Source organism: Triturus cristatus, chromosome 5_1 (assembly GCF_964204655.1).
Source record: "Triturus cristatus chromosome 5_1, aTriCri1.1, whole genome shotgun sequence".
NCBI classification, from domain to species: Eukaryota; Metazoa; Chordata; class Amphibia; order Caudata; family Salamandridae; genus Triturus; species Triturus cristatus.
Genome location: NC_140587.1, coordinates 814,810,836 through 814,826,171, shown reverse-complemented (window position 1 = coordinate 814,826,171; position 15,336 = coordinate 814,810,836). Strand labels below are relative to the sequence as shown.

Below are 15,336 nucleotides of genomic sequence, written 5' to 3'. Positions count from 1 at the left end.
TTGTTTACTAGGTATGGTGGACGGATGACCCCAAGGATACGACGCGCTCTTGTCGACAGGGAAGGCTCACGCCTGTATCCCCCTTCCATTCCCCTGACATGCTCTCGGCGGTGGCATGATGGACTAATTTGGGATCCGTTTTATTTATGGCTCTTCCCGGCCCTTTAAAAGGTACTAACCCTTAATGTCATGGGGCTTAACTCTCCCAATAAGCGGTAGCAAGTTTGGCGCTACCTACGTCAACATAGCCCAGACATCATCTTTCTTCACGAGACCCACCTGCTGAACATAAATACTCCCCGCATGGCGCACCCAAAATAACCCCTCCAATTCTGGGCCACAGCGATCACCAAAACGGCTGGAGTGGCTAATTCTATGCAGATCTGGTATCAGGCAGGTCCTTTCGCAGTCCAGATGGACGTTTCATCAGGGCAGGGGTGGTGATGGGGAGACGCCTACTTACACTGTGTAATGTATACGCACCGAACCAGATGCAGGACTCTTATCTCCGAACGCTTTTGCGGGAACATGTGCCATATGGCAACCCCTCCCTAATTTTGGGGGGAGACAAACCTGGTGTGAGATCATGCGATGGACTTTAGTGAAACTTCTTCCAATGGGTCGGGGGCCATGTCCTCCGCACTCCGGAAACAGATAGCAGACCTTGGCTTGATGGACTCATGGCGATATCACTCTCCGGAGGTGCGGGATTATTCGTACTACTCCCAAGTTCACCGCTCGTACTCGCGTATTGATTATCTTTTTATCTCACACGACCTCCTGAGGGACACGTTAGTGGCGTCTGTGTCTGACATATCGCTATCTGACCATGCCCACGTGGAGCTCGTCTTGCAGGATCCGGCTGCTTGCCCCACCCGCCTCCCGCGGTGGCGCTTGCCGCTGCATGTCTTGCAAGATCCGGCTGATGTGGAAAGCATACGAACCGATATTGACTCTTATTTTGTGAGCAATGACCTACCCGAGACTCCTTTTCCTGTGGTGTGAGATGCCTTCAAGGCTACAATCTGCAGCCACATCATATCTTCATCAATCGCACGGGCAGCCCGCCGCCTGGAAGATAGCCTCTCCAAGGACATTAAGACGCTGGAGAAGCAGGATCAGGACCATTCTTCACTCGTGGGTCAGCGGCGACTTGCTAACTTCCGGGGTCAGCTCCGCGCCCTGCGCACCAATAAAGCTGAGCGGTCCCCGTTAGCCTTAAAACAAAGATATTTTGAGGGGGGGACAAAGTGGGCAGATTGCTGGCGAAACGCCTGAGGGCGCGTGCAGCGAAGGCTCACATAGCGAATATTCAATTGCCGGATGGAGAATGGGCCGTCACAGAGCGAGCTAAATGCGAGGTCTTTAGGGCTTATTACACTGCCCTTTATACGGCAGGAGTGCCCTCCTAAGCCCACATTGATGATATTCTGAACCAGTGCCCCTGGACTCCAATCCACCCACACCATGCCAAACAATTGGACGGTCCTCTCACGGTGGAGGAACTGATGGCAGCGTTAAAGGATCTCCCTCTCGGGAAGACTCCAGGCCAAGATGGCCTACCACTGGTCTTCTACCGTATGTTTATAACAACTCCAGCCACACCTTCTGCAACTATACAATTTCTTTTCGGACACGGAAAGGCAGACGCCCTCCATGGGTATGGCTGAAATAGCTCTTATTCCCAAACCGTGAAAAGATCCCACGTTGTGTACATCATATCGTCCCATCGCTTTGCTGAACACGGACCTCAAAATTTACACCAAAATGCTTGCTAAACGCTTGGATCCCCACATGCCGGGCCTTGTGGAGCCGGATCAAGATTGCTTAATCCGCAATAGGCAAGGGGCGGACAATGTGCGTAGAATCACGCATCTGGTGGGGAAAGCACAGCACTGGAATATACCAGCCTGCCTTCTCTCGCTTGACACGGAGAAGGCGTTTGACCGGGTGGACTGGGGTTTTCTTCGCGCGGTGCTGCAAAAGATCGGAATGGGCCGGAACAGGATCTCTATGATCATGGCCCCTTATCTATCCCCGCTAGCTAGGGTTCGGGTTAATGAACAACTTATAGACCCTTTCTCCATACACAGAGGTACATGGCAGGGTTGGCCCTTGTCGCCTGTGTTTGCCCTGGTGATAGAGCCCTTAGCAAAGATGATCAGGCAGAATGCGGACATACATGGTATTTCTCTTGGAGGCAGGCAGAACAAGGTAGCGCTCTTTGCAGATGATCTCATCCTCACAATATCGCGTCTACATACATCCCTCCTGGCGCTTCACACTCTGTTACAGTCCTTTGAGCATGGCAAATCTTGGGCTCTGAACCCAACGATCCCGAAGGAGGAGGAGATACCAGTCTTGCAGACGCTCGCCCCTTATCAATGAGCCACAGAGCATATCAGGTACTTAGGGCTTCAATTGACCCCTCCTTGGGCACATGGACCCAGGTAAATTGGCGAGAATGCAGGAGAACCGTTCTGGAAGACTTACGCGGGAGGCAATCCCTAACTCTCTCCTGGTTGGGCAGGCTTAATGCCGCGAAAATGTCGATACTCCCTAAAATCTTATATTTATTTCAATGTCTCCCCACCCAGCCCTATCCCGCAACACCAAATACAGGGCCTCCAACGAGATCTCACTCGCTTCATCTGGGGCGGACGTAGGCCACGATTCTCACAAGACCCTCATGTCGCCGCGAGACAGAGGGGGACTAGCGTGCCCTAACCTTCTGGACTATTACTGGGCCTCGCATCTCCGCTTTGTCTCGGAGTGGATAGGCATTGAAAGCGAAAAAATCTGGTTCCATATGGATAGGACGGTAACTGGGCGCTCCATCTGGGATCTTGCGTGGCACCATCGTACAGCGCGCTCACGCAGTGCCTATATTGCAGTACCTACTAAAACGGTCCTGGATATATGGGACAAGGTAGCCGTGCTTAAGGGACTAGCGACCTTCCCCTCCCCCCACACTCCCATTGCAGGTAACCCACTATTCCCTCCGGCCTTCCATTCACAAACATTCGTCAACTGGCTACAGGGGGGATGCAGAGTGATCGGAGACCAGTAGGGGGAGGGGGGGGGGGACACTTAAGACATTTGACCAGTGTAGGGAGGACTTTTGTCTCCCACTGGGCGCGGGACTACAATATGCACAGTTGCGGCACTGGGTGTCCTCACCAGAGATGCAACAGGCTGCTATCCGTCCATTCACCTCCTTTGAACGGCTGGTCCATTCCTTCAATGAATCGAAAGGCCTTATCTCTCGGACGTATCAGATCCTACAGCACCCTCCGATGCCAACTGCATACTCATATCAGCGCCAATGGCAATCAACGTCAACCACAGAAATCACACCAACACAGTGGAATCGCCTTTGGCGAGATATCCCTAGGGTCTATCGCAGCATCCCGCAGAGGGAAAATGCATATAAAATTATGACGCAATGGTATTATACACCTGCTCGACTGCACAAAATGTTCCCTGCTGTGTCCCCATTGTGCTGGAGGTGATCCAATACATCTGGAGATTTCATTCACATTTGGTGGGCCTGTCCGCTCTTGACCCTGCTCTGCAAGGAAGTCCTTAGTCATATCAAGGAGGTATTGGGCTTTCCCCTGCCTGAGTGTGCAACCACGATCCTTTTGGGCCTTAAACCTACTAACCTTAAAGCACTTACCCGCATCGACTGGACTATAGCACTTCATATGCTTGGGGCGGCTAAACAACTTATAGCGTTGTACTGGAAGAAAACTGAGCCTCCCCAAATAGCCGCTTGGTTCACGCGCCTATGGCATGTAATAACCATGGAACTTTTTACAGCGCGACTGCAATCACGAGACACCCGCTTCACTGCCGTTTGGCGACCCTTAGTCCACTACCTCTGTAAAATAGAACATGCGCGCTATCTACCCTCCAAGCTTAGAGCGCTACGACTTTTTGAAGATTCCATACTCCCATCGGACCCCAATAGGCTCCTTACGTAACCAGACCAGCCCTGGGCGACGCTTCCTTCGAAGCCTCAAGATATGTACTCTTAACACCATGCACTGCCGCGCGCATCTACCAATACGCCCACCTAGCCGCTTTTGTTGCGGTATACTTCCTTTTTCTATTGCTCCCTCTTCTTTCGACTCTTTTCTGTCTATTCACTACTATCCGCTTTATATGGGCCTCTTGCCCGTGTTCTCACTGTTCTTGTTGTTATAACAGAAAGGTCCTGAGACTTCAACACTCTAATATTGCTATATATACACACTATGTCACGCGGCCGGCCCAACAAGGGTTGTAGGAGACATGCTGTGTTCTAAACTGTCTATTAATACCTTTACATATTCTTGGAGAACCTTGAGTGAAACGCGGCCAGCCCTAAATGGGTTGTGGGCTTAACGCTGTGTCTATCTGGACATCGGTTCTACTTTGTTTGTAGAAAATAAAAACAGATCTTTTAAAAAAAACACTGGTTTGGAGAACAGACTTAGCCCTGGTGTAAAGCTCTTATCTGGGATAAGGGATACAATCAATAGCACCTTTTCACCTTCATTAAATACAGAATCAATCTGAATTTCTCAGTAGTGTTTAAAAAAAAATAACAGCATCCACTTTCAAAACCCATGCAGCTGATAATAAAGCTATATTAACAGAAATGAGAACACTAAGAAACAATCGACTTAATCATTGTTCGACAAACAAATTGAGTCACACCAGAAATATAATAAACAAGCATTTAGATTTGCCCAAATATTAGATTTGTCCCAGTCACTGAACTTGTGAATTTTTTTTTTTGTTTTTTCTACCCCACTAACTAGAAATTTGCAAGTGTCAAACATAGATCCTTATGCCAGACAAATGTTCATTTATTTAAAAAGTATTATTAAGTGTTTCCTTCTTGTTTTTGTTATACCTACTAGTTTTTTTTATTCTCTTTAAACATAAACTGAATCACAAATGTCCAGTTGGGCAACCAACTAAGTAAAAATAAAAATATTGAAATACAATGGACTGAAAAAGCCCAGAACAGTAGAACGCATCAGCAATAGTTAACAAGTATAACACTAAAGTAGAGAATCCATAATGAAAGATTCACAACTCCTAGGAAAACCCCCACCCGAGAATGATTTCCACTAGGAATGTATTTTCTGTTAGTAACCAAACGAAGCCAAATTGATTGACACTGTCTAGTCACATTGTACGGCACAACAACTGACAAGGCGTTTCTCTCTTCAGTTACAAGCAAAATCTGAAGTCTTAAGAAAAAACACGTTTAACAAAATATCTAACATGCTCACCTAATAAAGCCTGCTTTACTTTTTGCAACAGTGGAAGCAGCCACAGGGAGACCTAGATTGGAGGAAAGAGAGACGTTCTCCAAGATCCGACTGCTGTCACTCATCAGAGACTCCATAAAGAAGCTTGGGCAGGTCTCATCTGCGATGTTCTGAAATGGTTCCGTCATTGTGAAACTCTCTGGTTACCCTGCAAATAAATTAAAAAGAATCTTTGTGTTAGCATGTTTTTGTTATCACATATACAAAAACAAAAGTGTAATATTTTTCCTAAGTAAGAATAAACTTTCTAAACTCCAAATAACAAAACAGAACACAATAAAAAGGCAACATAAACGACCCTTGAGGGAACTCTGTATCTGTCGTAGGGTTTCTAGTGCCTGGTTGAGGGTAGGGCTAGAGGTATAAAAGATTAAATACAAGTACAATTCCAGACAGGGTTTCAGCTGCCAATTCAATGTAACAACCTGCTGTAAATTCGAAATATAAGTAAATACAACTAGCCCCTGAAATGTGCAAGTTTCATAAACTAGCATTTACCTAATACAAATGCTCCACAAAAATGTCAGTTAAACAGAATTTATTGCACTAGTCTTGTTCTTCGCAATGATATGTCAGAGCTCTGATTATGGTAAATACTAATGGGGTCCCTGGTCTCCAACACGGACACCTTTACTATAAAATGCACCGATGAATATAGCTTAAGAGGTACAATCCCCCCCCCCCCCCCCTGGGGTCCAGTAGGGCCCCTGGGGCTGTACACTTATACAGACAACAGTATGGTTGGCTACGCTTACCCCCCACAAAGCGCAGGCAATATTCTATGTTTTTTGCATGTGTTCGTTTTTGGTTTGGTTCAGCATCGTTTATTAGCTGTGCCGTTCATAGTTAGTTTGCGAGGGATGGGGTTTTCCTGGTCTGCATACACTCATGGACTCCGCATTGCACGGAGAACACCACAGGTAGTGAAAATATGTCTCATAAGCAAACTGGCTTAGGCACATACAACCTATTGACCTGGAACGTACGGGGGCTAGGGGCTGTGAACAAACGACACAGTACACGCTTACCTCCTTAGGAGGAGGGCACAGATTGTGTTTTTACAGGAGTCCCATCTGATGGAGGCGGAGGCGGTGAAAACGCAGAAAAAAATGGGGAGGACGAATGTATACCACTAATTATTCGGCCTTTGCTATAGGGGAGACCATTTGGATCCGCCATGGAGTCCCGTTTGTGGAAGCGGATCAACGCATAGATGATCAGGGGCGATCTATACTTTTGAAGGGCACTTTAGATGGGCTGCCCGTAATCCTTGGTTGTATATATGCACCGAATTTCAAATCAAGATACATTTCTCTCTGATTTGGGCGGAGCATTGACGGGGTGGGATACCATTCCGTGGATTCTAGGTGGGAGACTACAATGCGGTCCGAGACATTGAATTAGACAGATCCCATCCACCACTGCACGGAGCCTGTGCACACACGCAGGCTGAATGCTTGAACATTTGGATGCAGGGCTGGGGTCTCAGATACATGGCGCAAGCTACATCCTACACACAAGGAATATTCTTTTTACGCCTGTTGGAAAAGCGTTCGCCGGAGGGGGGTTCGATACACGTCTTGCCCACCCCTTTGACCCACCTCTCCCAAGTAGGCCGAACCAGGCGCGCACACCCTGAGCTTACACTACGAACAGAGTGACACCACACGTATTCTTTGTAGGACGATAGGTTCTTTTATCGAAGGTTTCAAGGGATCTTTATGATCCAAGGTGCAAGTAGTACATCAGCGGCACAAGATACTACAAATCGGTGGTAAGGGAATGGGGGTAGCGGGACAGTCTTTGAAGGTAGTGTCTCTGCAAAGTACCCTACGGATAGCTCACAATCCTCGAGCTGGAGGGTGTTGTATCTCTGGGCGATCTCTTGCCAATTCGTCCTCGAGGGGAGCGCCGCGAGTCACTCAGCAGGCACAGGTAGTCGGAGTTCGGGAGCCGCGATCTCGTCAGCAGGGCTCAGATGGTTCAAGGGTTGGGGGCCGCGAGTCACTCAGCAGGCCCAGGTGGTTCAGAGTTCGGGAGCCGCGATCTCGTCAGCAGGGCTCAGATGGTTCAATGGCTGGGGGCCGCGAGTCACTCAGCAGGCCCAGGTGGTTCGGTATTCGGGAGCCGCGACAGCGTCAGCAGGCTTCGATGGTTCCAGGTCTTCTCTACCATTCGTTCCTCCGGCACCCCCTATTATACTCCCCCTGCCCTTTGAAGTCCGGAGTCCTCGCAGAGAGGGGCCTTTGGAGACTGCGGGGGTTCGGCGGGATTTCCTGCCGCTCGTGTCTTTAGTCTTTTCAGGTGGGTCTGGGAGGGTCCCCAGACGCTCGGCAGGCGAGGCGCCTGCTCCCCAGGGGCCTGGTGGCCGATCGAGTCCTCCCGGGGGAAGGCGATCCGAGGTGTGACTGGGCTGGCGCCTCTTGGTCTGGCTCGGGGGTTCCCGCTCCCTCGGTTGGACATGCGTGGTAGGGTGTCGAGTCTGTCGGGGACTCTGGCCGGCCCTCGGGTCTGTGTGGCTGGGGCGGCCGGAGTCGGAGATGCCGTGTCTTGGTGGTGGTTGCAGGTGGGCTGGATGTTCGGGAGGGCATACGCCGTGAGGCCGGTCTCACAACGCCCCAGTCCATCAACTTCATACTAGGCTTGATAGATTTCTGTGCTCCCACACAATAGCTACACATATACACATATACATCAATCTACATATCTAACCAAAACTTTTTCCAGACCGTAACCCCCTAGAAGTGGTTTTAACAAGGGGCAGGGTTCCGACCCCTGTGCCGACTTGGAGGCTATGCCCTCTTTCAAACCACATTATTAGATACTATTAATAATTACTTCACAGACAACTGGAATGCAGTCAAAGTAGAGGTTCGGCAATTAGTGCTACTGTAGGGGCACGCCAAGAAACACACAAAAGACTTGTAGATATAGAATCACTAATGACGGAGCTGGAGCCAGCCGCAGTGGCTGAGGTGGACAAAAGGGCATCTCTCCAGGAGGCCCGTATTAGACATGCAGAGACTCTAGAGACACTTAGATTCATGGATTACCGGGCACATATACAACGCCAACAAGTCAGGAATGTTACTAGCACGACTACTAAAGAATAACCTAGAAACGCCTGTGATCACCTGTATCTGCACACCACAGAAGGGGCCGATTCATACTCAAATAGAAATTAATGAAGCATTTTGCAATCACCTGAGTACTTTGAATGCGGCACCAACACCCATAGAAGATGGCCTAATAGATGCTTTCTTTGATGGATTACAGATTCCCAAGATCGCGGAAACCATGGGAAAGAGTCTTTTAGGCCCCATTACACAACATGAAATAAAAGTAGCGATCAAAGGCCTTAACCGCAATAAATCCCCAGGCCTAGACGACCTACCCATTGAATTTTATGCGACATACTCAGAGGTTTTAACGCCTAAACTGGAGGAATTATATAAGACTGCTTGGGAAACCGGTAGATTACCACAATCCACGATGCAAACTATGGTGTTGTCACTCCCCAAGCCCGGAAGAGAACACAGATGTCCAATTATAGACCACTATCGTTACTGGCTACCGAATACAAAATTCTTAGTAAAGCCTTAGCCAATCGCTTGATCACCGCTCTTCCCACTCTTATACACAGTGACCAATGTGGGTTTCTTCCCGCACATAGCACTTCACTCAATATTAGGAGATTACACCATATCATGAGGGCTGTTCCCAGTGAATATGACAAGGCTGAATGTCTGGCGTTAGATTTACGGCAGGCGTTTGACTCCATAAAGTGGGAGTACATGTTTGCGGCCCTGTTACATTTTGGTATCCCCCAAGATTTTCTGAAGTGGATACGCCTACTATATGCTGAACCTACTGCAAGGGCACGCACAGGATGGTATATATCCCCGGAATACGCAGTACACAGAGGTACCAGGCAGGGGTGCCCACTTTCCTCTCTCCCGTTTGTGCTTTCGCTGGAACCGCTGGCCATAGCTTTGAGGCGGTCGTCTGGAGTTTTAGGAATTTCCATACAGGATAATACCCACCTTGTCTCAATATATGCATACGATATTCTCATATATTTGCGCAACCTAGAGAATGAGGCGAGCCCACTTCTTGTAGTCTTCTCCGCCTTCGAGACTATATCGGGGCTAGCGATTAATGCAGGAAAGTCTCATGCCTTTTACTTTCAAGAAGGTCTTCGTCCAGATATACTCTGATTCGGCACCTACCAGATCCCGGTGGCATTGGATACCTTTAAGTACTTGGGTATTAATGTATAGAGAGCTCCTTTAGACCAACTAGAAAGTAATTTAATGAAGGCCATGGCCTCACTACGTCCTAGCATTTCCTTATGGACCTCCCTGCCGCTGTCTGTGATGGGAAGGATAGCCATCTCCAAGATGGTGATGCTACCCAGGTTATTGTACGTCTGTGTCAATCTGCCCCTGATGGTGGGCCAGGCCACATTTCGCACTTTAGACACACTCTTATTGGAACTCATTTGGGGAGGAGGCAGACGCAGAGCAAGTCAAGAAACTGCAGTTGTCATCAAACCAAGGAGGGCTGGGTGTCCCTGATTTCCGGGCATAATATTATGCCGCCCAATTACAATGGCTGTCTTTCTGGACGGCAGGCAGGAACCTACAAGAAATAAACTTTAATGCACAAGAACTAGAGAAGGGTACACTACATATTGTGCTGCTCCCAGGGGCAAAACCACCCTCCGACAGCCCACTGCTGTTGAAACCCGCTCTGCAATGTTGGAAAAAGGCACTACAATATACGTCGAGCACGATTCCTTACGCACCTTATATCCCACTGCTAGGGATGCCAGTCATGGGTGGTAGAATTACAATGGCTAAGATACAGGATTGGACAGATGCGGGAATAGCGGAGGTGGGTTCGTTTTTCAGGGATGGTATACTCCTAGATCATGATACATTTGTGAGTAACACTAGGGCTCCTAACCGACTTTACTTGTTACATGCAATGACAGCGCATTACATCAAACGGACATGGGCAACCCAGCGTAACGAGCCACCACAACATGACCTGGTGCATCTTCTTTATTATATGGGGAGGGGGGGGCCACCTAGTGAAGTGGCTATATACCGGCATCCGAACGCAGGCTTCCATCTGTCTTGCGGACCTCCGTGAAAAATGGGCAGGAACTACAGACACGGTAATCACGGACAGGGCATGGGAAAGCATTTGAGCACCCCAAGCGGGTCTCCCGCAATGCCAAGCTCAAGTTTATACAGTACATGGTTCTACATAGAGCGCATTTGACCCCGAAACGGATACACTGTATGTTCCCGGAGGCCCAGAGCTACTGCCCTAGGTGTAGTGAGGAGGAGGCTGGATTTGTTCACATGTTATGGGCTTGCCCACACCTTAGGGAATACTGGGGACATGTTAGTAATGTGCTGGGAGAAATCACGCATCTCACACTGACAGAAAACATTTTGGAGAGTCTATTGGGTCTACGCAAGCGCACCAAAACCCAGAAGGTTCAACTGCGTTTCCTAGATCTAGCACTTATATTAGCGAATAGAGCAATTACTATGAGGTGGAAATCCCCGAGGAGCCCCCCCCCCCCCCCCAATACATTTATGGAAGGAGGAGGTACTCAAGTGGGGCAGCGCGGAAAGTGCTGCCCTTAGACGAGAGGAGGGGAGGGGGTTGAGAAAACGTCCCATCTCCATGGACTGGGACATCATGTTAGACGACCTCACACAATTGGATAGCCCACTCACATTTCTTGATACACTCTCCTGATTCCGGCTAACAATTACCATAAAGCTGGCGACAATTAGGGTAAATTATGTGGGAAGGCCCAAGGTACAACAGAGATATAGGTTGGAATGCAAGATTTTTCAAGGATATGATACGGAATAAATGGAGACACACAGGAAGGGGGGGGGGGTAAGTAACTTAGTTTAGGGAATATAAGTAAAACTACATGCCAAGGTACATTGAAGATGTGAATTATTCATAAGTATGATTCTACATATTGCATTTATTACATTGTAATTCCCATGCTATGTATATGATAGATACGAGGATTGCAGGATGTATATACTTACTTATGGAGAAAGATGGGTCAATGCTATACCTAAAACGAAAATGCCAGGAATCTTTGTTATACTGGAATGTACTCTGAATGATGGCACAATAAAGTTTGTTATAAAAAAAACAAATACTAATGGAGAAACCCTGTGTCCTTTTTTTAATCAGGGAGGGACAAGGAGCCTAGTTTTAATTGAGGTCCTGCTCAGAAGGCACCAATGGAATATTGAGAAGAGGAAGAGCAGTTCCTATGGGTTGCTGATTGGGGAGAGGGAGGAAGTGGGGAAGAACAGGTCTTTCTTCGTAATGCCCTCACACCCCCCAAGGGATGTCATGCTTCATCATTTGGGCATTTGCCCCTCGTCAGGCCGGCGCTGCAATGCCTGACGGGCTCCCGAAACCGGGGCTCTTTATCGGGGATCTTTTGAAGAAGCTGTATGGGTGCATGTGGGTGTGAGGGCAGGGTAGTGCACAAGGAGTGAAGTATTTAAAAAAGGTATAGGGCCGTCCTACTTGATTTAAGTCTTTTATTAATGAGGTAGCTCCAGCCTTATTAAAATTATGTAAAAGCCCTATTTAGGAGTGATGTTCCGTGAGGGCTAGTCAAGTGTGGGTGTGGTCAACATGTTTCGTACCCCAGCTGCCCCAAAAAGGGGTCAATGGCACTTCGTCAGGACCAATTAGAACGTGTAGGGTGAGTGCACTACCGTTTAGCACTAGTTGCTAGAAACGGTAGGGGGTGATTAACATAGGAACTGGTACTGGGATGAGGATAGACCTGTGGGAGAGGGGAGAAACAACAGAAAAGGGAGGGGAAAAAAGGAAGCAAAACCAGCGATTAAACCAGCCATAGGCATACAGTGCATGCACTGGAGAGTGGTGCGCATAAGTGAAGTAGAAAGGTACACAGGTGTACTCCTAGTATACTCTCAATATTCGGCCAGTGGGTGGTGGGAGGACGGAGTCAGTCCGTCGTGATACTTATAATGACAGAGTGTCAGGGGTAGTAACTTTTCCGACGATCCTGTGCAGCGTGAACGGACTACAGTCGATCTCAAGTGACTAAGTAGAATGACAATTTGTATCTTCTAAACAGTCGTGGTCTATAGTGCAGTACTATAAAGTAATCCTGTGCTGTGCACATGTGTGTCCATCAATAAAGTATCCAAAGACAGAAGAGGGTATTTTGGAATAATTAAAAACGGTAACGTGACGAAACCGTGATACGGTAAAAATGACATTTATTAAAAAGATTTTTAGCCAGTTTAGGTCAAGGAAGTCGGAGGTTGATGGTGAACTAATTTACACACTTGTGTGAAAACATGCAACAAACGCGCTAATGTCAAGGAAGTAATTCGCGGGACACGTGGCAAAATTAAATTAAGACTCACCCCTCACGACCTAGTTCCGGACAGACGGGGATGAGAACAGAGCACAATAGTTGCTCCGGTTTCCATGGGGATGCAATCGAGAGGGAAAAACAACAAAGGGGAGAAAACGGGGGAAAAAAGGTTGTCAAAGTTACGTTAACACGATAGCCAAAACTACATGGCGAAAAGGCTTACCGTCGAGATCCAGTCTTACGATAGAGGTACTCACGGAGGTAGACTGGCAACTTGCTGGTGTCCTACCCTCGCTCTGGGCCCCGTAGAGAACACTTCCCGGGTGATTCTTTTGTAGCGTTTTTGAAAGACGTCCCTGAACGTGGTGGCCATATTGGATAGGGCTGTCCTGGCGCTACTGTCATGTGACATCCGGGAGGTCGGTAGTTCGTGGCGGCCATATTAGAACGGGACAAATGAAAGAATGGGATTGGAAATACGAAGATTTTTTCCAAAAAGAAGTGGGGGCGCGGGAGTGGTAGAGGGGGGAGACCGGTTTAATCTAATTACCGTGTACATGGACACGTGTAGTTTATGATACCTCTGTTGAAAATTATTTGTTAGAGAAATATTTTCTATTCTGTTTGTGTGGTCCCTGGGGGTATTTCAGATGTAGATGATAGAAGCCACTAGGGAGCAACTAAAGGTGATTATTGGGGAGTCAGGCAGGGGATAATGAGGAGGAGCCTTCAGGAAGACATTGGGGGGGCTTGATTTAATGATTCAATTCAGCCCAAGGTATGTCATCGTTCAGACCCCTAATGTGTGACGCCAGCTTAAACACCCAGCATTGTTCCTTCCTAAAAAGGGCTTCTTTTGTGATGACTGGGAAGGCCTCTAGAATAGTCCAATTTAGCTCATTTGGCGTATGATTGTGTACCGCATAGTGAGAACACATTTTGGTATTAGTTTTTTTACAACGTACATTGCTTCTGTGTTCGGTTAGTCTGGTCTTTACTGGGCGTGTGGTCATCCCAATGTATTGCAGCGAACAGGGGCATGTGATAAGGTAAATACAGTTGCGTGTGTTGCAATTTGTGTGTTTTTTCTGGGTCCAAATCCAGTTGGTAGTTAGTTGGACTGTTTTGCTAGCTCGGGTCAGTGGGCAAACCACACATTGGCCACAGGGGTAATGCCCGCTGACCGGAGGTAAGTTCCATAAGGTAGTAGAGACTGTAGGGGCCGGTAGTTTTGGTCTGGTGTTAATGAGGAGATCCTTGATGTTGGCTGTGCGTTTGAATGCAAATCTCGGTTTTCTTAGCGACAGATCACCCGAGTCTAGTATTCGCCAGTGTTTGTTAATGACCCTTTTTATCATATTTGACTCTGAGGTGAAAGTGGTCACACATGTAATAAGGTCTGATTCTGGTTTTGTCTGTGATTCGAGAAGAGTTGACCTGTTAGTATTACGTGCTCATTTTTGTGCATTATTGATGATGCGAGCAGGATATTGTCTCAGAGCTAGATTACTACTAAGTTCAGATGCTTGCTTTTTGTAGTCATCTATCTTGCTACAGTTCCTACGGATGCATAAGCAAAAACACACAAATTGCAACACACGCAACTGTATTTACCTTATCACATGCCCCTGTTCGCTGCAATACATTGGGATGACCTCACGCCCAGTAAAGACAAGACTAACCGAACACAGAAGCAATGTACGTTGTAAAAAAACTAATACCAAAATGTGTTCTCACTATGCGGTACACAATCATACGCCAAATGAGCTAAATTGGACTATTCTAGAGGCCTTCCCAGTCATCACAAAAGAAGCCCTTTTTAGGAAGGAACAATGCTGGGTGTTTAAGCTGGCGTCACACATTAGGGGTCTGAACGATGACATACCTTGGGCTGAATTGAATCATTAAATCAAGCCCCCCCAATGTCTTCCTGAAGGCTCCTCCTCATTATCCCCTGCCTGACTCCCCAATAATCACCTTTAGTTGCTCCCTAGTGGCTTCTATCATCTACATCTGAAATACCCCCAGGGACCACACAAACAGAATAGAAAATATTTCTCTAACAAATAATTTTCAACAGAGGTATCATAAAAAACTACACGTGTCCATGTACACGGTAATTAGATTAAACCGGTCTCCCCCCTCTACCACTCCCGCGCCCCCCCTTCTTTTTGGAAAAAATCTTCGTATTTCCAATCCCATTCTTTCATTTGTCCCGTTCTAATATGGCCGCCACGAACTACCGACCTCCCGGATGTCACATGACAGTAGCGCCAGGACAGCCCTATCCAATATGGCCACCACGTTCAGGGACGTCTTTCAAAAACGCTACAAAAGAATCACCCGGGAAGTGTTCTCTACGGGGCCCAGAGCGAGGGTAGGACACCAGCAAGTTGCCAGTCTACCTCCGTGAGTACCTCTATCGTAAGACTGGATCTCGACGGTAAGCCTTTTCGCCATGTAGTTTTGGCCATCGTGTTAATGTAACTTTGACAACCTTTTTTTCCCCCGTTTTCTCCCCTTTGTTGTTTTTCCCTCTCGATTGCATCCCCATAGAAACCGGAGCAACTATTGTGCTCTGTTCTCATCCCCGTCTGT

At 47.7% G+C, this 15,336-nt stretch overlaps 1 protein-coding gene across 5 annotated transcripts in view; it reads right to left on the bottom strand.

The window, feature by feature from the left end:
* Positions 1–15,336, bottom strand: part of CEP192 (centrosomal protein 192) — a 1,978,693-nt gene that overhangs the window by 1,920,793 nt on the left and 42,564 nt on the right. For all 5 annotated transcript variants that reach the window (XM_085605862.1, XM_085605865.1, XM_085605864.1 and 2 more), the window contains exon 2: positions 5,289–5,475. In XM_085605862.1, the coding sequence (XP_085461988.1) occupies positions 5,289–5,455 (167 nt within the window). In that variant the 5' untranslated portion in view covers positions 5,456–5,475. The remainder of the gene's footprint in view (positions 1–5,288; positions 5,476–15,336) is intronic.